Source organism: Heptranchias perlo, chromosome 24, assembly GCF_035084215.1.
Source record: "Heptranchias perlo isolate sHepPer1 chromosome 24, sHepPer1.hap1, whole genome shotgun sequence".
Classification (NCBI taxonomy): domain Eukaryota; kingdom Metazoa; phylum Chordata; class Chondrichthyes; order Hexanchiformes; family Hexanchidae; genus Heptranchias; species Heptranchias perlo.
The window spans coordinates 29,724,703-29,746,692 of NC_090348.1; the positions used below are offsets into that span (position 1 = coordinate 29,724,703).

Sequence of the window (21,990 nt, forward strand, 5' to 3'; positions counted from 1 at the left end):
TGATTTCACTGGGCGCGTTACCCACGCGCCCAATCGCCCCCCCCTGTCGCAAACCCGCCACCGTGGTAATATCAGGCCCTTTATTTCTCTTTTTCTGTACCTGATTTGACATTGAATTCCCAATTCTAACTTACACTTCCTTCTCAGTCCTTGCGCTGCTCATTTCATAATCCTTCAATCTGGTTGGTTAAGGAGATACACAGTTGCTTCCCTGTTCACTCAGATCCCAGATGTCCTGTAGAGGGCGCCGTGCCGTTTCCCTCTCGCACTTACAGCAACTTGCAGCGCAAAATATCATGGAGATTTAATGGGCAAGGGCAAGTCTAACTAATGGCAGATGTTGTTCATTGACCACCTACAGCAAATTCTGGGCCATTATTTCAGAAAGGAGTGGGAAGATGATGAGGAAGAACAAAGTGTAACTTGAAAATTAAGAAATTGCCAAGGAAACAAGGTCAAGTGGCCTCCTATAAAGGAAACTACAGTAGGACTTTAAAGCACAGTGTAATTGAATATTTTTAAATATTTTTATTAAAAAAGTGAAAAGCTATACTGAAGGTAAGTTATGTGAGCTAAAGGACACACGAGATTCCAAGATTTTTGTATGTTGCATTACAGTGTGTATAACTAGTCTATTGTGTTAATTCAAACTTAATTTGTTGTTGGTGAATTTTTGCATTGTTTTGGATTTTTATTTTTGTTGTTTTTATTGCATCTAATTTAATGTGTTATTCAGTTTTGCATTTTATTGCCTCATTATTTTTAAAGCTTTGTAAACATTTTGTTACAATAAAAAAGCATTAAAATGCTATACATGCTGGGAAAAGGTGATGTCCCACATTGTGTTCCATATTTTGAGTGTCAGGGATAATCTTAACTTAACTCGTCGGGCGGGGAGCTGATGGAATTGTGTCAGACCCCCGTTTTACACCCCTCCCAATTTTACTCTTCATTAGCTTTGGTGCAGAGAAAAATCGAGTGGGGTATAAAATGGATGGGCAACCTGAACCTGCCCGTTTCCGCCTGGTTAGATTAAAATTAACTCCTCTGTGTTCCCATATTGACCCATATTTTAGAGGTCTGCACCCTACAGAGCTGTATGGAGTGTGACAAAAGGTGTATAGTTTAGGCATTCTATTCCAGGTCATGTAAGAATGCAATATCTGATATTCAATTATTATAACTAAAGTACAATATTAAAAGTACAATTAGCATTAAGAGAGAAGGATATCCCAATGGATATTACTTTAGGTACAAAGTACACCCCAATCTGCATACGTATTATTTAAAAAATATTCAAGACTTGTCCTTACTAATTTTTCTCCCCCCACCTAGACTTTCCTTCTCCATTAAAATGTTCAAGTATTGGAGGCTATTTTCTACCATTGTCTTCAGCAACAGCGGTGGAGACGGATGTTAAAACTGACAGGAAACCAAGACATAATATGAAATCGGCAGTTCTGTTAGTTTTACTGCTATTTCCAGTTTTCTGCCCTTAAAAAAACTGTGACTGAAATATTTTAAGAGAAATGCTGAAAGAATTAGGATAGAGGTTGTTAAAACTAACTAAGGCCTTATTAATTATTTGTAGGTGGCAACCAGTGCTTTCTCTGCTGTTTTTTTAGGAAAACAATGATGGTACATTGTGCTCACCTACTGAACTACTTATTTTGGCAAGCGGCTACCAAGATGCTGAAGTAGTATCAGAACCCACACAATAAATGCTAAGGGACAGAAGCTCAGCCACATATGAATTGTTGGGGAACATACTGGCAGCAGGCTTTCCAAATCACAGAAATGTCCAGTTCTGGTACTTATTCCACTATATATTAGAATTCTTCTAACTTGACCACCAATGGGACTGGGTAAAAATAGAAGGATTTTAATTTTGGCATTCCTATCACCTGAGATAATCATATGAATCCCATTTTTGAAATTTACAATCCATTTAAAATGAGAATACAATAGTTACAGTGCTGGAAAGGCAGAACGGAGTAGCATTTGATAGGAATGTGGTCTGCTCCTCCAGGCTTGTGATATTTAAATAACAATTTTCCTACCAATGGTGATTCCTGTCTAACTGTAGTTACATATATTAGCCATTTACAGTCAGACAATACTTCATCATCATTAACACAGGCATTCTGAAATGATCCTTTTCAGAATCAATATGGATAATAATGCATGGTAAATATGAACAGCCTATTGAATTATAGAATTTTACAGCACAGAAGGAACCACTATCATCCCTGTGACAGTTCTCTGAAAGAGCTATCCACTTCGTCCCATTCCTCTGCCCTTTCCTGTACCCTTAAGTGACACAAAAATCTTCCAACACAAACAACTTTAGCTCTGAATCTTTACTTATTGGCATAAGCTATATAAAGTGCTAAACTGATTTTGTTCCCCCACCAATCATATGACACAGCTGTTATCTGTAAATTTGCTGCCTGGTTGTCATGTGACAGCACGATGCAATCTGGGTGCAACCTGAGCAAATTACAACTCTGATAGTTGTAACTTTCACACACACACACATATGTGTATACAAGTCCATAAATTGAAAATTATAAAATACAATTGGGATGGGGGGTACCCACGAAATAGTCCCCAGGCTGATTTTCCAGCATAACCTGATTGAAAATTCGGACCTGAGAAGCCTTAGTTTTGAGCTAAATTTACAAACCTAGAAATTGGATTGCGCCCAAATTGGGTCACGATCCTGGTGCAGCGCACGCTGCATGCGCCTAATGTGGCAGGACCACAGGAAATTGGTCCGCTGGCCTCATTTGTTTACTGGTGAGCTGCAGGCGCCAAGGCGGTCCCGAGAAGAACAAAGATCAGCTGGCTTGGACGCTAGCCGAAGTGGTAAGCAAAGTCCAGGAGGGGTGGGGGAGGCATTTGGGAGGGTTGCAATTGGTGGCCGACAGCGTTCCACGAATTTAACGAGGAGCCCACGCTCCTCCCGGCTCCGCAATAAGGTAAGTCAAAAAATTAAAATTTACCTTTCGGGAAACAGCCTCCTGTGGTCATTTTGGAAAGGGAACCTCAAATAGGCGTTAGGCCCCCTATTTCCATAAGCAATGGGCCTAATGCATGTTTCAGGTGTGGGTCCTGGACGCTTATACAGGAACCTTTACCAATATGGCAGGCAGCGCACTTCGAGCAAAGAATGTGTGTGCACGCCGCCTGCCAGGTTCGGAAGCTTAGACGCCTATTTTATGCCTGTAAAACGGTCATGGCATGAATGAATTTCTAGTTCACAGACTTTTACAACCCAGCGACCATTTGTGTTGACCATCTTAGACTTCCAAATATTCAAAATATAGATCAGTACACAGTTAAGATAAAAATATGGAATATGCTTTGACGTGGTCATGTTTATGTTATCTTGAGTTTTTCATTGCCAGACACCATACAAGGGAAAATAGCATTGTTTCCAGCTGAGGAATAAAATAGGAAACATCCAAGAGACCACACCAAAGGGCTTTCCTGCCTAAAGGGTGAGTGCAATTTTTAATGTTGTGTGCATTCTTAATTTAACACTTAATACTGAACATTTGTTTCATTTTTTAGTTTCCAGTCTGACAAACTAGCTGAACCTTTGAGCTATGAGGGCATCCCTGGCATCCCGAGCAGCAATGTACGTGGCTGGTCTGGCGTTGGGTGCCCCACCTTCGTATTGCTCCTCGTCCTCCTCTTCTTCCTCCTCCTCTTCAATGGTCTCGTTATCAGAAGATGATTGATGTGTGCCTTGGACGTCCTCCACCTCTAATCTTCGCTGCTGCGCAATGTTGTGCAGAATGCAGCACACCACTATGATTCTGGAGACCCTTACTGGCTAGTACTGAAGGGCACCTCCAGACCTGTCTAGGCAACTGAAGCGCATTTTCAACATGCCGATGGCTTGCTCGATGACACATCTAGTGGTCATGCAGCTCTCGTTGTAGCGCTCTTGCGCCTCATTTGAGGGATTCCTCACAGGTGTCATGAGCCAAGTTTGAAGGGGGTGTCTTTTGTCTCCAATGAGCCACCCCTTAAGTCTGTTTCCTGGTACCAAGAGGTCTGGGATGTTGGACTGCCGCAGTATAAAAACATCATGGCAGCTCCCAGGGAATCTGCATGAACCTCTTCTTGTGGTTGCACACCAGCTGTACATTGATGGAATGAAATCCCTTGCATTGGATGAATACTTCTGGTTCCTCTGGTGGTCCTTGGATTACCATGTGTGTGCAATCGATGGCACTCTATACCTGTGGGAAGCCAGCCTGAGACGCGAATTCGACTGCCCGCTCATTCTGGTTATTGTCGTCCCAGGGGAAGTTGACATAAGTCGACGTCCTGGAAAACAACCCATCTGTGGCCTGCCTAAGACATTTATGTTCAGCTGACTGACAGACTCTCGACATGTCTCCGGTGGCACCCTGGAAGGAGCCAGAGGCAAAGAAATTGAAGGCAGTGGTCCCTTTGACAGCGACTGACAATGCGTGGCCTCCAGGTCCAGAAGGGAGCTGCTCTTCTTGAAGGAGGTTGCAGATGTCTGCGACCACCTGCCATGTCAATCTGAGCCTGCAGAGGCACTGCTCTTCAGATAGGTTAAGGAAGCTGACCCTCTGTCCATAGTCCCTGTTACATGGGTAGTGCCTCCTGCGACCTCGGCCCCTCTGTTGCTCTCTACTCTGCTTTTCTCCACTCTGTTCTCCTCTCTCTTGTGCACCTGCAGCTCCCGCCACAGCACAACTTTGCTGCTGTGGATGTTGATTGTCCTCCTCATCTGAATTCTAATCGAAAGCACCCATAGCGCCCCCATCCTGATTTTATTCATTTGAAAGCCTCTAAACTTCAGCAACAAATGTCTCACCACAAGAACGCTCTGCAAAGCGCTTGCCAGAGGGAACTGAGAAAGCAACTGTAAGCACCGAGCCCTTATTCATATCAGGGAATGAGAAGTTTAAACATCCTCATGAAGTGCCACTCATTCTCGCCTCCATTTCGTTGACGAGTTTCCCCATGCTGAAGGCGTTAATTTTAAATCCTTGTTGAAATCTCTTCAAATGAGCCTTTTTAGCATAGGATAACGAGCGACCCGCTTCCGGCGAGCAGGTTACTTGCACGCACCTAAACGTGCCTCTGTTAAAACCGGAAGTGCAGGTTGGGGTCAAGTTTGAGAATTTTGAAATTTTTACCTTCCCACCCGCCTCCAACTCACCTGACCTTGGGGGTTAAAATTACCCTCATGGGTTAACAAATACATTTCTATTAATTTAAACTTTAGACAATTATAAAGTAGAACTGGAGATTTTTTTTTAGAACAATAGTAATTGACTAATTCATAGTATTCATTCAAACTATATCATTTATTCTAAACAAGAAATGGTAACAGTGCTTTTGTTGGAGCTAGAGAAATCCATCTGAGGGGCTAACATAAATAACCACTTACTTGAATAATACGCCCATACTCCACTGGGACCTCCTCTTCCTTCTAGCACCTTACCCTCTTCCAAATCTCTTCCCTCTAATTTAAAATCCTTGTCATACAGTTCCCTCCTAAGCCCATATCGACTTCCTCGCCAAGATCTCTCTCCTCTACATCCTTAGCCTTTACACTGAGGACTCTTCATCCTCAGTGACTAACTTACATCTAAACTATTGTATCCCCTTTCCTCCAACTTCTTCCTAGCCTCACTTAATCTCACCCTTCACATAAGACTCCCTCATCCACAACCTTGACCTCTCTGTTCCTGAGGTCTTGATCATTAGCAAGGCTTTCTCTGACCATTTCCTTGTCTTCCTCTCCACCCACTTCTCTCAATGCTCCCACATTCCTCCTCATCTACTCATGGAAAAACTTTCCTCCAGCTTACACACTAATTCACTCTCAATGCCCTTTCCTTTGGCCCTCAATCTGACGTGACACTTCTGCTTCCAATGACACTCTTAACCACTCCCGTGCATCTGGTTTGACATGCTCATTCCCACCAAATCATTCACTGTCTCCCAACTCTGCAGTTTCCCCTGGTACAGTCCCCATCTTTATGTCCTCAAGTCCAAGGGCTGCAAACTCAAGCACATGTGGTGCACAATTGGTCTTGTCATCCATCACCAGGTCTGACCATGTTAAGCATTACAGTGCCTCACTACCTGCGGCCAAAACCGCTGGGGGGATATTTTCAAGTTGCGTCCAGAATAGATGCAAAACGGGCATGGCGGCCGAGTCGCTCACCTGATAATGTCAGCAGGAGGCATAAACCATTTTCAGGTTTGTGCCTCATTTAAATATGATGGGATAGCTGTCAGCATGAATCGTGCTGGTAATTGGACAGTTGGCCCATGGAGAGGAGGGATTTTAGACGGGCCCAATGTCACTTCCAGCTGGCCTGCACCTCTTAAAGTGGATGTGCAGTTTTTATTGTGGAGTTCAACTTAATGTGTTCTTATTGCATTAGCTGCAACAATGAGCACTGGGAGAGCACCCTAATATTCAAATAGTGCCCTGGAAGCTTTAGTCCAGGAGGTCAGCAGAAGAAAAAGTAACCTCTTCCCGTCACATGGGAGAAGGGTGCTCTTCCACAGTGCCAGGCAGGGATGTCTGAGGTGGCAGAGCATGTTAACACCAGAAATTTAGCCCCTTGACCCAGAAGCTGTGCAGGATGAAGTTTAATGACCTGAGCTGCCAAGATAAAATTCCTAGTCACAGTTAGTTGTCATTATCAGCACAGGCCTGCACCACTTTATTGCAACAGCAGCACTAAAAAGTTTGACATCCCCTGCTTCCCGTACTTCTCATTCAATCATAGCAACACCTTTCAATGCTTCTCCTCCTGCTGACACTTTCACACTCTGCCACTGCTCTCAAAATGAATGCCCTCTCTTGCATGCACTTAATGCTTCTTCATAGCACTAACCAACGTATTCTACCTTCATACACAGATGTTCACAACACTTCAGCCCGCTACTCACTAATGCACTCCCTTTCTTTTACAGGACAAACGCACACAATGCCGGGGAGAGGGCCCACACCAAAGTCCTCAAATCAGCAGAAGAGGTAGCCATGGATATCCCGGACAGAAGGAAAGCCAGAGCATTAGCAGATGGCAAGGCACGAGGAAATGTCCCACAGGATGCTTGGCCCAATAATCACCCTTTTCTCTTATTTCTTAACTATCTTCCTCACTCAATCTGCATCACAGCCTGGTGCTGCATTGAGTGACCACTCTTTTGCAATGATTCATCATTGCCTCTAACTACTGGCTATTTTCTCTCCCCTTTTCCAGGTCCTATGGAAATTCTCAGCCCATTGGCAGTACAAGAGAAGGACACCCTAACTGAAGATGCACCAACTCACATTCTGATGCTTGCAAGCAACAGCTCAGAAATCGGCAACCCGCGACCTTTAGATAGTGTCTTTGAAGAGTTAGCGCTGAGTGATGCACCAATGACAAGTTTCTAGGAGCAAGGGCAGGAGGAGAGAACTGTACAGGACATAGCTCACCAGAGGGTGAGCTCACGTCCTAGCCCTGCTTTAGAGGGCATAGATGATGGCTTCCAGGGCCCAGCCTACAAAAGACGCATTGTAGTTGTAGGAATGGTCAGGTGCATTGGACTGCCTGTTTGGGGTGGAGGGAGGGGGGGGCACACACCATGTTGGGCAGTGTGGAGCAGTCTACTTCCAAATTGTGTGTAGCACTCACACATGGCATTAAGTTACTGCCATCTACCATGGAGTATGTGGTCACCTCTATTCAGACAGCATTTGGGCCCAGCAATTGAGTCTCTGGCACCCGTTGTAGCATCTCTCAGGGATGCACATACTGAGATTGTGCAGGCCCTAGGCTTCATCATTTCCTCCAGCTTACAAAGCTTAAAGGAAAGCATGGATAGAGACTTCCAAGATGTCACAGCACTCCTACAGTCTACTCTCTTTCAGAGTAGTCGGATTGCTGAGGCATAGCCCCATGTGAGCGGCAGTGGCACCCTGAGAGGCATATGCTGTCCTTTTTTAGGCTGACAGCATGCCTGCTACCCCCTCATCCAGTGCCAGTCCTGGTGCCACAAAGCCAGCTGGACCATATGATCATGGCAGCTGCCAAGGTGCCACAGTCTCCAGCCAGGCCTTCTCAGGCCCGAGCTCCTCGAGGTCACCGCCATGGCCATCTCGTGCCCTCGTCGGAGGCACAGCAGTCTCCCAAGCTGCAGCCACTCAAGAAATATGTCATAGGAGCATGCGAGTAGGTAGGAGCACTTAGGACAGGCATTGGGAGTTGCACCAGGGTGATTAGTACTTTATGGAAGTTTTAAAGCTGATTTACAGAATTCTTGGTGTGTTAAGTTTGTTTGGTGAGTATCTTTGACCAGGCAATGTGATTTATTTGAAAGGCCTATACTGGTATTTGGGTTGAATGCAGCCCTAAGGGTGGTGGTAAGACTGGGACTGATGCTGGGAGGGACTGTTGGTGCAGGGGAATAGGAAGTTGTTAGCTGAAGTGCTCTTCAATGAGCTGCTGTCAAAAAACTCTTGCAGCTGGCAGGATAGGTGAGCCTTGCTCTTCCACATCATCCTCTGTGTTCCTGTTGTTTATGCTCCTCTGCCTCCATATCTTCATCTGCAGGTGTCTCAATGGGGTGGCCCCCCTGGATGGTAAAGTTGGACCTCATGCAGCAGACACTGATACTCCTGTAGACTCTCTGGAGACTGCCTCCAGACTTATGCAGGCAGCAGAAGCATTGCTCGAGGATGCCTATGGTCTGCTCTATTGGGGCTCAAGTGGAGGCATGGCACTGATCATACCTCATCTTCGCAACTGTGCTCAGGTTCCCGAGAGGTGTCATGAGTCAAGTCTGCAGGAGATAGCCTTTGTCCCCAAACAACCAATCTCTCACCCAAAAGTCTGGGTGAAAGAGAGAGGACACTGAGGACTGGCAAAGGATGAAGGCATTATGGAAACTGTCAGGAACCCTGGCATAAATATTCAGGTCCACAATGACTTCACAGGCGCAGGCATGGATGTACGTGACCTTGTGCTGGGCTGCAATTGATCCTGCAACAGGTGAGATAGCTGTATGATGGCTTCCCTAGTAAACCAGAGCCTTCTCACACTGCTGAAATGCAGATATGTAGTTATGGGCTTGTACACTCGAGCATCATCTGCCTCTTCTCTCTGCAGCTGCAAGTCACTAGACTCTAGCTTGCTGCTTTTCCTCGCCCTTCTCTTCTTTCAGCCACAATGGCATTCCAAGCACTACACCTATGAATCCAGAAGCCCCATATCAATAATTCTCTGTAGACTCAGCCATATAACTTTCTGAAACATTCCAGTAGCCAAAAAGTAAAAGCAGCACACTAGCACTCAAAATAAATTAATCAGTGATTTGCCTGAGCAGCTGGTGATCCTTTTAAATCTCACTAGAAATGACACCCTACTGGCTTCCGACAACAATGTTTTGATTATTGTAGAAATGATGAACAGGACGCCAGAGCTGACTGAAATGGCATTTGGGTCCTTAAACAAGCTCAGGAATCCTAATTTGTATACTTAAATATGCGTCCGTTGATTTCATGCAGGTGTGTTGGACAGCTTAAGAGAAGGCCTGACCCAAAATAGCATTGGGCCAATTTTCAGTACAAAAGGGGGTGTAAGATTGCAACCCGATTTTTGGGATCATAGCACTCATTTTTGAAGGCAAAATGGGCATGCACAAGTTGGAAATCACCCCTCCATTACTCTAGGATCAAACTGGAGGGCAAGGACAACCCTAGGCTCCTCTTCTTCATGACTAACTGTTCCTCAATCCCATTTTCCAACCCTCCAGCCTCACCTCCAATATCAAATACAATGAGCTCATAAATGTCTTTGTCTCTTAGAACGAGACTATTGTATGCAGTTGCCACTGCTGTTTACTCCCTTTCCGCTACCCCCTTGCTACCACCAATTCCAGCTCTGATACCTCAATACTCTGCAGTTTCCCCCCCATCTGCCCCCACATCATTTACATTCTCATCTCTTCCGAGAGACCTATTTGCTGCTCCCTAGATCCCCTCCTCATTGAATTCTTGACAACTCAACTTCCCCTTCCGGCCACCTTGCTAGCTGAAGTTAATGGCTCCCTTCCCTCAGACACTTTCCCTCTTCTAATCATCACCCTTCCTCAGAAAACTTAATTATACCCATGTGCTCTTCATCTACTGCCATATCTCTAGCCTCCCTTTCCTCTCTAAGGTCTTTGAACATTGCCCCCCAGTTCCGTGTCCATCTCTCTCAAAATTCCTTGTACAAATTCCTCCAATCTTGCTTCCATCCTTCTCAGTCCCAAGATGACTCTGGCCAATGACATGAGTAATATGCTCTGTGACTGTGGCTATGGTCATTATCACTGTTTGTCTTCTATCTGTCCACAGAATTTGAGATACTTGACCATAGTAGTGTAGAAGTGCACGTGAGGAGCAGCACCAAGCATACCTTAGAATGAGGTACAAACCACGTGAAGCACACAGGGCTACCTGTATTCTAAACACCAAAGGCAGCAGGCTATAGACAGAGCTAAGCAGTCTCACACCCAAACAAAACTCTCTAGTTTTACCACATCCAGTCGACAATGGTAGTAGGTAACCAGGCAACTAACAAGAAGGGGAGGCTCCAGGAGTACCCCATCCCTAATCATGGTGGAACCCCGCACATGAGTGCGAGAAGCAAGGCTGAAATATTTGCAAGTGTCTTCATCTATAAGTGCTAAGTGGATGATCCTACTTGACCACCTTGAAAAGTTCTAGATACCAGAATCATAGATGCCTGCTTGGCTCATTTTATGTGACAGTAAGAAGTGACTGAGTGCACTGGAAGCAGCAATGGCTCTAGGCCCTGACAACATCCTGACTGAAGTGCTGAAGACCTCCACACCAGAGCTAGGCATCCTGCAGCCAAGCTGTTCCAGCACAGCTATCACTGGTATTTACCTGACAATGTGAAAGATTGCCCAGATATGTCATATCCACGAAAAAACAGGATAAATCTAACCCAGCCAATTTCCAGCTTCCTCTCAATCATTAGTAAAGTGATGGATGGAGTGGTATCAAGTGACACCTGCTCACTATTAACCAACTCACCAGCACTCCGTTTCGGTTGCACCAGAGCAACTTGGCTCCAGACCTCATCCAGCAATGAATGCAAGAGCTGAATTCCAGAGGCGAGGTAAGAATAGATGCCCTCACATCAAGGCAGCATTCGACCAAATATGATACCAAGGAGCCCTAGAAAAACTGAGATCAATTGGGATAAAAGATAAAACCCTCCATTGGCTGACACAAAGGTTGTTGGAAGCCAATCATCACAGTCCCGGCACATTGCTGCAGGAGTTCCTCAGGCAGTGTCCTTAGATAAACCATCTTCAGTTGCTTCTCTCCCCCACGAGATCAGGAGCTGTTTGTTTATGGTTCCACAATGTTTAGCTCCATTCATAACTCCTGCAATAATGAAGTAGCTGATGCCAGCTTACAGCAGCGCTTGGACAACATTCAGACATAGGCTGACAAGTGGCAGGTGACATTCACGTCGCACAATAACAACAACTTGCATTTATATAGCGCCTTTAATGTAGGAAAATGTCCCAACCTGTAATCAAACAAAAAGTGACACAAAGCCAAAGAAAGAGGTGTAACTAAAAGCTTGGTTAAAAAGGTAGGTTTTAAGGATTGTCTTAAAGGAGAAGATAGAGGTGGAGAGGCTGAGAGGTTTAAGGAGAGAATTCCAGAGCTTAGGACACAGACGGTAGATGGCCTGCCTATGGTGAGGCTAAGGAAATAGAAGATGGAGCAATGCAGAGTTCTTGGAGGATTCTAGGGCTGGAGGAGATTACAGAGGCAGTGAGGGGTGAGGCCAAGAGGGATTTGTACAATAGGATGAGAATTTTAAAATGGAGGCGTCGGGGTCAGCGACCACAGGGGTGATGGATGAGTGGGACTTTTTGCGGGTTAGGATACGGGTAGCAGAGTTTTGGATGAGCTGAAGTTTATGGAGTGCGGAAGATGGGAGGTCAGCCAGGAGAGAATTGGAATAGTTGAGTCAGGAGGTAACAAAAGCATGGATGAGGGTTTCAGCAGCAGATGCGCTGAGGTGGAGATGGGTGGTTACGGAGGTGAAATGAGCCCAATCAAGGTCATAATTTACATCCTCTGTGACTGTGACTAGCAATAGCTTTTCTTTATGCCCCTGCCAACTATTGGCTTTGGAGCTCCCCCCATAGATCTAACCTTGGCTCCTTCTATATGCTTCCCCTCAGTGACATAATCCACAGGCATGGGGTCAGCTTCTATGGGGGTGATTTTAAAACGGAGTGGGAAGGGGGCGGAGGGGTTCAAATTGAGGTTGGGAAACCCATTAGTACGGGTTTCCTGGATGTCCGTACGATTTTGACGTAAGGACGTCTTTTTTTTGTCGGTTTCCCGTCCGACTGATTGACAGGCTGGTCTCAGCCAGACGGGAGACCAGCCAGGGAGAGGACGTCTTAAGGTAAGTCTGCAGGTAAGTCTTTGTTTGTATGGATGGGGGAGGGATACGGGGGGCAAGGGTGCGCAAGGGGCATGGGTGGGCATAGGTGGGAACGGGGGTCGCGAGTCATGGGGGATGGGATCGGGGGTCAGTCACGGGGGTGGGGGGTTGTTGGGATCGGGGGTCATCGCGGGGATCCGCGATCGTTGAGTGGGAGGGTCAGAGAATCGGAGTGGTGGGGGGAGGATCAGGGTCGGGGATCGGAGGGGGGTTTCGGGGATCGGAGTGAGAGGATCAGGATTTGGGGTTGGGGGATCGGGGTCAGGGGTTCGCGATCGGGAGGGTCGGGTGTCCGCGATCGTTGGGGGGGTCGGTGCAGGTAGGCTTGTTGGGCCTGGTGGAAGCACTCCTGCTCCTCTGGGCCCACAAGCTGTGCCTTTCTAGGCACCTACCTGTTAGTTTCGGGCCTTCTCGCCTCCTTTCATGAGATGTAAAACAGAAGGCCCGGGAATCCTGACCCCCCAGGGTTGAAATCAGGAATTAGTGAAAAATGGAGGCCTGAAGCCTCCTTGACCGGTTTTAAGGCCCGACCTGCCTCCTGGGAGTGGGTTAGTCGCCTGCCCCTCATCCTGCCCCAGTGAAAACCGGAAATGGGCGGGTTGGAGGCGGGTCTGAAATGGTGGCAATTTTCAATGCCCCTGCCCCGTTTTTTAATTTGAAAATTGAACCCCATATGTCTGGTAATGACGCCCAACTCTACCTCTCCCAACCAGCCTGTCTAACATCTAGTCATGGATAAGTGACAACTTCCTTTACCATAACATCAGGAAGACTGAAGCCATCATTATTGGCCACTGCCATAAATTCTGTTCCCTTGCCACTAAGTCCATCTGCCTCCCTGGCTACTCACACACTGAAACAACCAGTATGAAACATTGGTGTCCTGTTCGCCCCAGAACTAAGTTTCAAACCTGACATGTCCATCATCAATATTGCTTCCTTTCACATCCACAACAGCTCCCACCTCTGCCCCTTCCTCAGCCTCATTACTGCTGAAACCCCTATCCATGCTTTTATCACTTCTAGACTCGATTATTCTAAATCCCTCCTTGCCAGGGTCCCATTCTTCACCCTTCATAAATTCCAACATGCAACAGCCTGTATCCTATTGCACACTATGTTCCATTAACCTACAGGGCTTCCTGTCTCTCAATGCATTAAATTTAAAATTCTCAGAATTGTCTTCAAAACCCTCCATAGTCACACTTTGCCATATCTCTGTAACCTCCTCCAGCGTTATATTTCCTCCCACGCCCTTTGGTGCTCTAGCTCTGGCCTTTTGTGCATTCCTCCCTTATCCCCACTATTGGAGGTATGACCTTCCACTGCTTTGGCGCTGCTCTTTACAGGAATTCCTCTGTAAACCCCTCTGCCTCTCCTCTTTTCTCTCCACCTTTAAAAATCTACTCCGAAATAATTTTTTTTGATCAAGCTTTCTGTTATCGCTACAAATCTCTCTCCCCATGGCTTAGCATTCGTTCCTTTATCTATCTCCGTTGTGAAGCTCCTTGGGTCAGTTTTTACGTTAAAGGTGCTATATAATTGCAATTGTTGTTGAAGAACTAGTTACAATATATAACTATATATAATGACAGTAGTGGATCTTTTGAATCTAAGAGAGTAACATCATTTTCCCAAAATATACGAGATAAAATTCAACTTTGTGAAGACCTAAAAGAGTACTTCAGAAACTGATCTTAAGCAAATTGTTTATGAGGGCAAATAACACTGAAACAACAAAACACAAAATGAAAAAGACATAATTTAACCTCCCCCAGCACATATGACCCCAAATTAGATACTTGCACTGTATCTACCAGAGAGTAAGGGCACTAAATTGGGCCGTATTGCGCCCATTGTTTCGGTGCTACACGGCCGCTCCAACATCCAAGATGGCGTCTTGGCTGCGCACGCACGTTTCCAGTGTGACGTGCGCCAGATGCCATCTTGGTATAGGAGTTAGCACATGCGCAAATACCATGCCGGAAGCATGTAAAACAAGGAGAAAATGAAGCGAATGAGAAAATGGTGTCTAACACTCAACTCATCACAGAGTCTTAACCCCGACCATCTGAACGTGTCTTAGCGTGCCTGGAGGACCCTTGCCAGCGCTATTTAAAGGGACCATGCAGGATTAACAGGTTAGTGGCTGGATTATTGCTTCTGGCTGCCGAGACATTTATGACTGTTTCTGGAGGTCTCTTATACTTGAATACTGGGACAAGGGGACATAGCTTAACATTTAGAGCCAGGACATGCATGACTGAAGTTAGGAAATGCTTCTACACGCAAAGGGTGGGAGAAGTTTGGAATGCTCTTCTGCAAATGGCAGTTGATGCTAGCTCACTTGTGAATGTTAAATCTGACATTGATAGATTTCTGTGAACCAAGGGTATTAAAGGCTATGGGGCTAAGGTGGGTATATGGAGTCCACCATGATCTCAATGAATGGCGGAACAGGCTCAAGGGGCTACATGCCACTGCCACTTGCTGCCTCCTGATATGCGCCACATTCTCCTGCAAGTAAGCGGGACGTGTGCCTGGGTGATGTGCCTGTCATGGTTGATTAGCTGCCCCCCCTCCCCCCCGCAGATGGAGAATGTCCCTCCTTCTGTCCACCTCTTGCACCAAGGCCTCTAGAGCATCAGCAGAGAACCTTGGTACATGCACTCTCGCAGGCCTGGTACAAACTCAGATCGGTAGATTGGTGAGGTCTGGCATGCAGATTGGAGGCTGTGGGATTTAGTAGTGCGCCACCTTGATTCAATGTTTTAACATAACTCATCAGTTTGTAAACATAGGGACAGGAACTGCATCTGTGTTTTGCGTGTGCGATGTCTGATCTCCGTTCAGACAGCTGACTGTTATTTTCAGCAAATAACAGGTATCGGCTACCTTTAAGAGATTTTTAAGAGACAGCTTGCCTTTAAGAGATTGGGGTTCCCTCTGCTGGTAGAAAGTGAGAATTGCATTGAATCCTCGTGTCAACACTGATTCGGAACGCTGCTTGAAGTTAAGTCCTCAGGCCTCACGAAAGTCTCGTCCTGCCTGCGCAAGGGCCATTGGGCGTGGGGTAATAGTGGATCGCGCTACCCCCGCCCAATGATAGGCCCTATCCAATTTTTTTCCCCCTAAATTCCCACATCCCAGTCGAACAAAATTATTTGTAAAGTCACATCAATAAAGGAAATACTTCAAAAGTAAATGACTAACGACAACTTAATCCTCAAACTGTTGGATAAGTGTTATCATCCTCCTCAGTTGCCAGAAAGCTAAATGCAGCTAAGGGGGAGGGAGGGGTGATCGCAGGGGACTTGGGTCCCAGGGTGGCTGCTGCTATGATTATTTTTGTGGGGACCACACGATTTGCATAATAAAATGGGATTACCACCTGAAATAGGCAGATGCTTTGGGGCCCAGCAGTAGACCCCTTTCAAAATGTTGCCGGCCACATTGTCAGGGTTTACAAGGCTACCGATTCCATTTGGAGGCCGTTAATGCCCATCAGTGCCAGGTGAAACAAGTTACATTCGATCCCTTAGTTTCCTGTGAAGCACTGGGTGAAGCCAAGTTTCTGTTAAAACAATGATGTCATATTTTCTACAGCAATCATAATTTCCAGTTCCCCAGTTTTGTTCCTTATGTATCTTAATGAACATACATTTAGCCCTTTTACTTTTTTGTCTCTCTTTTGTCTCTTCTAAAGTAAGTCTCATTTTTCCTTCTTCCTTACATCTCTAGTGTTTGTGTTATTTTCCCTCTGCCCTTTGCTATTTTTGAAGCCTATTTTATCTATAGTTAACATTTTGAAAACCTCAATACTCGTCAACTACCTTGCCTGTTCCTTGTCCTACCTTTTGGGGGCAATCTTCACCTTCGTTGCTCGGGCGGTAAACTGGTGAAGCGGATTGCCCGCCTGTTATAGAACCCATCCGATTTTCATTTCCAATCCGCCGGTTTACTGCACAAGCAGTGAAGGTGGAAATTACTCTCTACAAGTTTAAATCCTCCTCCCCATCTAATGTCCACAAGGACTTTGGTGCCATTTCTGTTCAGGTGAACCATCCCTCCTGAATGGCTTCTGCCATTCCCAGAATTTGCCCCAATGCCCCTGAAATCTAAAACCCCCACTTCTGCATCATTTCTTAAACCACGCATTGATGCCTCTAACCTTCCACTCCTTAATTGTGTGTCACTAGCAGTAATCTTGAGTCAGAAGACTGTGGGTTCAAGCCCCACTCCAGAGACTTGAGCACAAAATCCAGGCTGACACTGCAGTGCAGTACTAAGGGAGTGCTGCACTGTTGGAGGTGCAGTTTTTCAGATGAGATGTTAAACTGAGGCCCAGTCTGCCCTTGCGGTTGGTTGTAAAAATCCCATGGCACTATTTCAAAGAAGAGCAGGGGAGTTCTCCCTGGCCAATATTTATCCCTCAGCCAACATCACTAAAACAGATTATCTGGTCATTATCACATTGCTGTTTGTGGGACCTTGCTGCAAATTGGCTGCCATGTTTCCTACATTACAACAGTGACAACACTTTAAAAAGTATTTAATTGGCTGTAAAGTGCTTTGGGACATCCTGAGGTTGTGATAGATGCTATAAAATGCAAGTCTTTCTTTAAACAGAAGGCACCTCTGTTTCAAGCATGAACAAAAATGAATGTGCAGAGATGAAAACTGTCAAATGTACTCACTAATGCCTCTGAAGGTTGCCAAGCCAACTTTGCTGCATCCACGAAGGCTCAAATGGATGACAGAAGCACGGTAGCTCCGCAGAATATATGCTACGTCATTGTCTTCGATCCATTTACTTACTGGGAAAAAGTTAATCTGGAATGAAAGGTTTCAGAATGAAGACACAGTAAAAAGTCATGTAGACATAAAGCTGATAATCAATTTTTTATACTATAACAATACTTACATTTATAGAGAGGCTTTCATATCAAAACATGTCAAAGGGCCTTACACAATGAATTACATTTATTTTTTGAAGTATAATAACTGTTATTATGTAGGCAAATGTGGTGGTCATTCTGCACCAGGAAACTAGATGAATAACCAGTTCACCTGCTTTTAGGTGGTATATCGATTGATAAAGGAATCTTAAGCAAGAGCTCCTTGCTCTTCTTCAAATGGTGTTATGAGATCTTTAACATCTGACTGAACTGCTGAAATAGGCAAGTAGAACCTCAGTTTAATGTCTCATACAAAGTACAGAATCTACAACAATGCAGCACTCCCTCAGTACTACATGGGTCACCCTGGATTATGCACTCAAGTCCTGGTTAGGGAGCAGAAGGCCGCCATCTTCTTACCCAGAAGTGAGAGCCCCAATCAGGGGACAGAAAACCACCATCTTCTTACCCAGAAGTGAGAGCCCTACTACTACCACAAGTAACTAAAACTGAAGAAAATGGATGTTCATCATTGACAATTAGGGACTGGGGGTTAAAACATACTGGGAGTAATTTTGACTTTCTGTGATAGTGTAAAACAGATGATAGGGAATAGGCCACCAATTGAAGTCAATGGAAATAAAAATCGGGAGAGATGTAGAACAGGCTGCTGATTCGCTATCACCCATTTTACACTATTGCACAAAGTTGAAGTTACCCTTAGTGGCTCTTTCGCCTATAGAATTTGGGTTGAAATCTAGCATTAACTGGCAAAATGAAAGTATTCCTCTCTGTTTGCTATAAAAATCCTTTGTCAAGTGAATATGGGTTGTTGCCACTAAATTCCAATTGAGTTTGAGATAAACAAATATTTTATATCTGTCTTCACAGTAGAAGACACAAAAACATACCAGAAATAGTGGAGAACTAAGGGTCTAATGAAAGTGAGGAAGTTAAAGTAATTAATATTAGTAAAGAAAATGTACTGGAGAAATTAATGGGACTAAAAGCTGACAAATCACCTGGACCTGATGGCCTACATCCTAGAGTTCTAAAAGAGGTGGCTACAGAGATAGTGGATGCATTGGTTGTGATCTTCCAAAATTCCCTAGATTCTAGAACAGTCCTAGTGGATTGGAAGGTAGCAAATGTAACCCTGCTATTCAAGAAAGGAGGGAGAGAGAAAAAAGGGCACTACAGGCCAGTTAGCCTGACATCAGTAGTCGGGAAAATGCTGGAAACTATTATTAAAGGTGTGGTAATGGGGCACTTAGAAAATCATAATGTGACTAGGCACAGTCAACATGATTTTATGAAAGGGAAATCGTGTTTGACGAATCTATTAGAGTTTTTTGAGAATGTAACTAGCAGGTTAGATAAAGGGGAACCATTGGATGTAATATATTTGGATTTTCAAAAGCCATTCGATAAGGGGCCACATAAAGGATTGTTGCACAAGATAAGGGCTCATGGGGTTGGGGTAATAATATTAGCATGGATAGAGGATTTGTTAACGGACAGAAAACAAGACGGTAGAAATAAACTGGTCATTTTCAGGTTGGCAGGCTATAACTAGTGGGGTGCTGCAGGGATCAGTGCTTGGGCCTCAGTTATTTACAATCTATATTAATGACTTAGATGAAGGGACCGAGTGTGTTATATCCAGTTTGCTGACGATACAAAGCTAGGTGGGAAAGTAAGCCGTGAGGAGGACACAGAGTCTGCAAAGGGATATAGACAGATTAAGTGAGTGGGCAAGAAGGTGGCAGATGGAGTATATTGTGAAATGTGAGATTATTCACTTTGGTAGGAAAAATAGAAAAACTGAATATTTTTTAAATGGTGAGAAACTATTAAATGGTTTTATACAGAGGGATTTGGGTTTCCTTGCACAAGAAACACAGAAAGTTAACATGCAGGTACAGCAAGCAATAAGGAAGGCAAAAGGTACGTTGGCTGTTATTGCAAGGGGGTTGGAGTACAAGAGTAAGGAAGTTTTGCTGCATTTGTACAGGACTTTAGTGAGACCACACATGGAGTACTGTGTACAGTCTTGATCTCCTTAACTAAGGAGGAATATACTTGCCTTAGAAGTGGTGCAACGAAGATTCACTAGATTGATTCCTGGGATGAGAGGGTTGTCCTATAAGGAGAGATTGAGTAGAATAGGCCTATATTCTCTGGAGTTTAGAAGAATGAGAGGTGATCTCACTGAAACAAAGAAGATTGTGAAAGAGCTTGACAGGGTAGATGCTGAGAGGCTGTTTCCCCTGGCTGGAGAGTCTAGAACTAGGGATCACAGTCTCAAGATAACGGTGATGTGGAGATGCCGGTGATGGACTGGGGTGGACAAATGTAAGGAATCTTACAACACCAGGTTATAGTCCAACAATTTTATTTTAAAATCACAAGCTTTCAGAGATTATCTCCTTCGTCTGGTGAGTAGTGGGATAACTATTTGGCTATTTAGGACTGAGATGAGGAGAAATTTCTTCACTCAGAGAGTTGTGAATCTTTGGAATTCTCCACCCCAGAGGGCTGTGGATGCTCAGTCAATGAGTATATTGAAGACTGAGATCGAAAGATTTTTGGACTTCAAGGGAACCAAGGGATATGGGGATCAGGCGGGAAAGTGGAGTTGAGGTCAAAGATCAGCCATGATCTTATTCAATGACGAGGCAGGCTCGAGGGGTCATATGGCCTGCTCCTGCTCCTATTTCTTATGTTCTTATGTTACGTTCACTCAAATAGGTCATAAGGATAACTGGAGGAGGAAATAGAAAAATTCACACCAGTGCAATAAGGTTGGGGTTAAGGCACAATGTTGAGGTAGACTAGAGGACAAAGCCGACACTATCCACCAGCATTTTCATTTTCCATCACCTTACTGACAATTATCTGACAATTTGTTTTTAGCAAGCATACTTAATAAGCAGATTTTTGACAGCTTCCCTGTTACCTCAGTAAGTAATGCAGAGTGTTATAGTTTGATGTGGAGATGCCGGTGATGGACTGGGGTTGACAATTGTAAACAATTTTACAACACCAAGTTATAGTCCAACAAATTTATTTTAAATTCCACAAGCTTTCGAAGGCTTCCTCCTTCCTCAGGTGAACGGTGTGGAAATGAGATTTTCGAATCCTTCGCATTTGAAAATCACAGAACAATGCCTGGTGATTACTGCCCGTTGCCAAGGCAATCACAGTGAGCAGACAGAAAGGTGTCACCTAAAAGGCCACCGAATATACAAACCCCCCAAAAAAAAGAGAGAGAGAGAGAAGGAAGACAGTCAATGACCCGTTATATTGAAAACAGATAACATTTGTTCGCTGGTGGGGTTACGTGTAGTGTGACATGAACCCAAGATCCCGGTTGAGGCCGTCCTCATGGGTGCGGAACTTGGCTATCAATTTCTGCTCGACGATTTTGCGTTGTCGTGTGTCTCAAAGGCCGCCTTGGAGTATGCTTACCCGAAGGTCGGTGGCTGAATGTCCATGACTGCTGAAGTGTTCCCCGACAGGGAGAGAACCCTCCTGTTTGGCGATTGTTGCGCGGTGTCCGTTCATCCGTTGTCGCAGCGTCTGCATGGTCTCGCCAATGTACCATGCTCTGGGGCATCCTTTCCTGCAACGTATGAGGTAGACAACGTTGGCCGAGTCACAGGAGTATGAACCGTGCACCTGGTGGGTGGTGTCCTCTCGTGTGATGGTGGTATCTGTGTCGATGATCTGGCATGTCTTGCAGAGGTTACCGTGGCAGGGTTGTGTGGTGTCGTGGACGCTGTTCTCCTGAAAGCTGGGTAATTTGCTGCGAACGATGGTTTGTTTGAGGTTGGGTGGCTGTTTAAAAGCGAGTAGTGGAGGTGTGGGGATGGCCATAGCGAGGTGTTCGTCATCATTGATGACATGTTGAAGGCTGCGGAGAACATGGCGTAGTTTCTCCGCTCCGGGGAAGTACTGGACGACGAAGGGTACTCTGTTGGTTGCGTCCCGTGTTAGTCTTCTGATCGCAACAATCGCCAAACAGGAGGGTTCTCTCCCTGTCGGGGAACACTTCAGCAGTCATGGACATTCAGCCACCGACCTTCGGGTAAGCATACTCCTAGGCGGCCTTCGAGACACACGACAACGCAAAATAGTCGAGCAGAAATTGATAGCCAAGTTCCGCACCCATGAGGACGGCCTCAACCGGGATCTTGGGTTCATGTCACACTACACGTAACCCCACCAGCGAACAAATGTTATCTGTTTTCAATATAACGGGTCATTGACTGTCTTCCTTCTCTCTCTCTCTCTTTTTTTTTGGGGGGTTTGTATATTCGGTGGCCTTTTAGGTGACACCTTTCTGTCTGCTCACTGTGATTGCCTTGGCAACGGGCAGTAATCACCAGGCATTGTTCTGTGATTTTCAAATGCGAAGGATTCGAAAATCTCATTTCCACACCGTTCACCTGAGGAAGGAGGAAGCCTCCGAAAGCTTGTGGAATTTAAAATAAATTTGTTGGACTATAACTTGGTGTTGTAAAATTGTTTACAATTGTTATAGTTTG

The 21,990-nt window shown here is 45.1% G+C and overlaps 1 protein-coding gene across 1 annotated transcript in view; it reads right to left on the reverse strand.

Moving 5' to 3' along the window:
* The window catches only part of LOC137341652 (F-box and leucine-rich repeat protein 13-like), a 239,183-nt gene that overhangs the window by 139,403 nt on the left and 77,790 nt on the right, over nucleotides 1–21,990 (reverse strand). Inside the window, exon 7 of the mRNA XM_068004991.1 lies at nucleotides 17,240–17,375. Within this exon, the coding sequence (XP_067861092.1) occupies nucleotides 17,240–17,375 (136 nt within the window). The remainder of the gene's footprint in view (nucleotides 1–17,239; nucleotides 17,376–21,990) is intronic.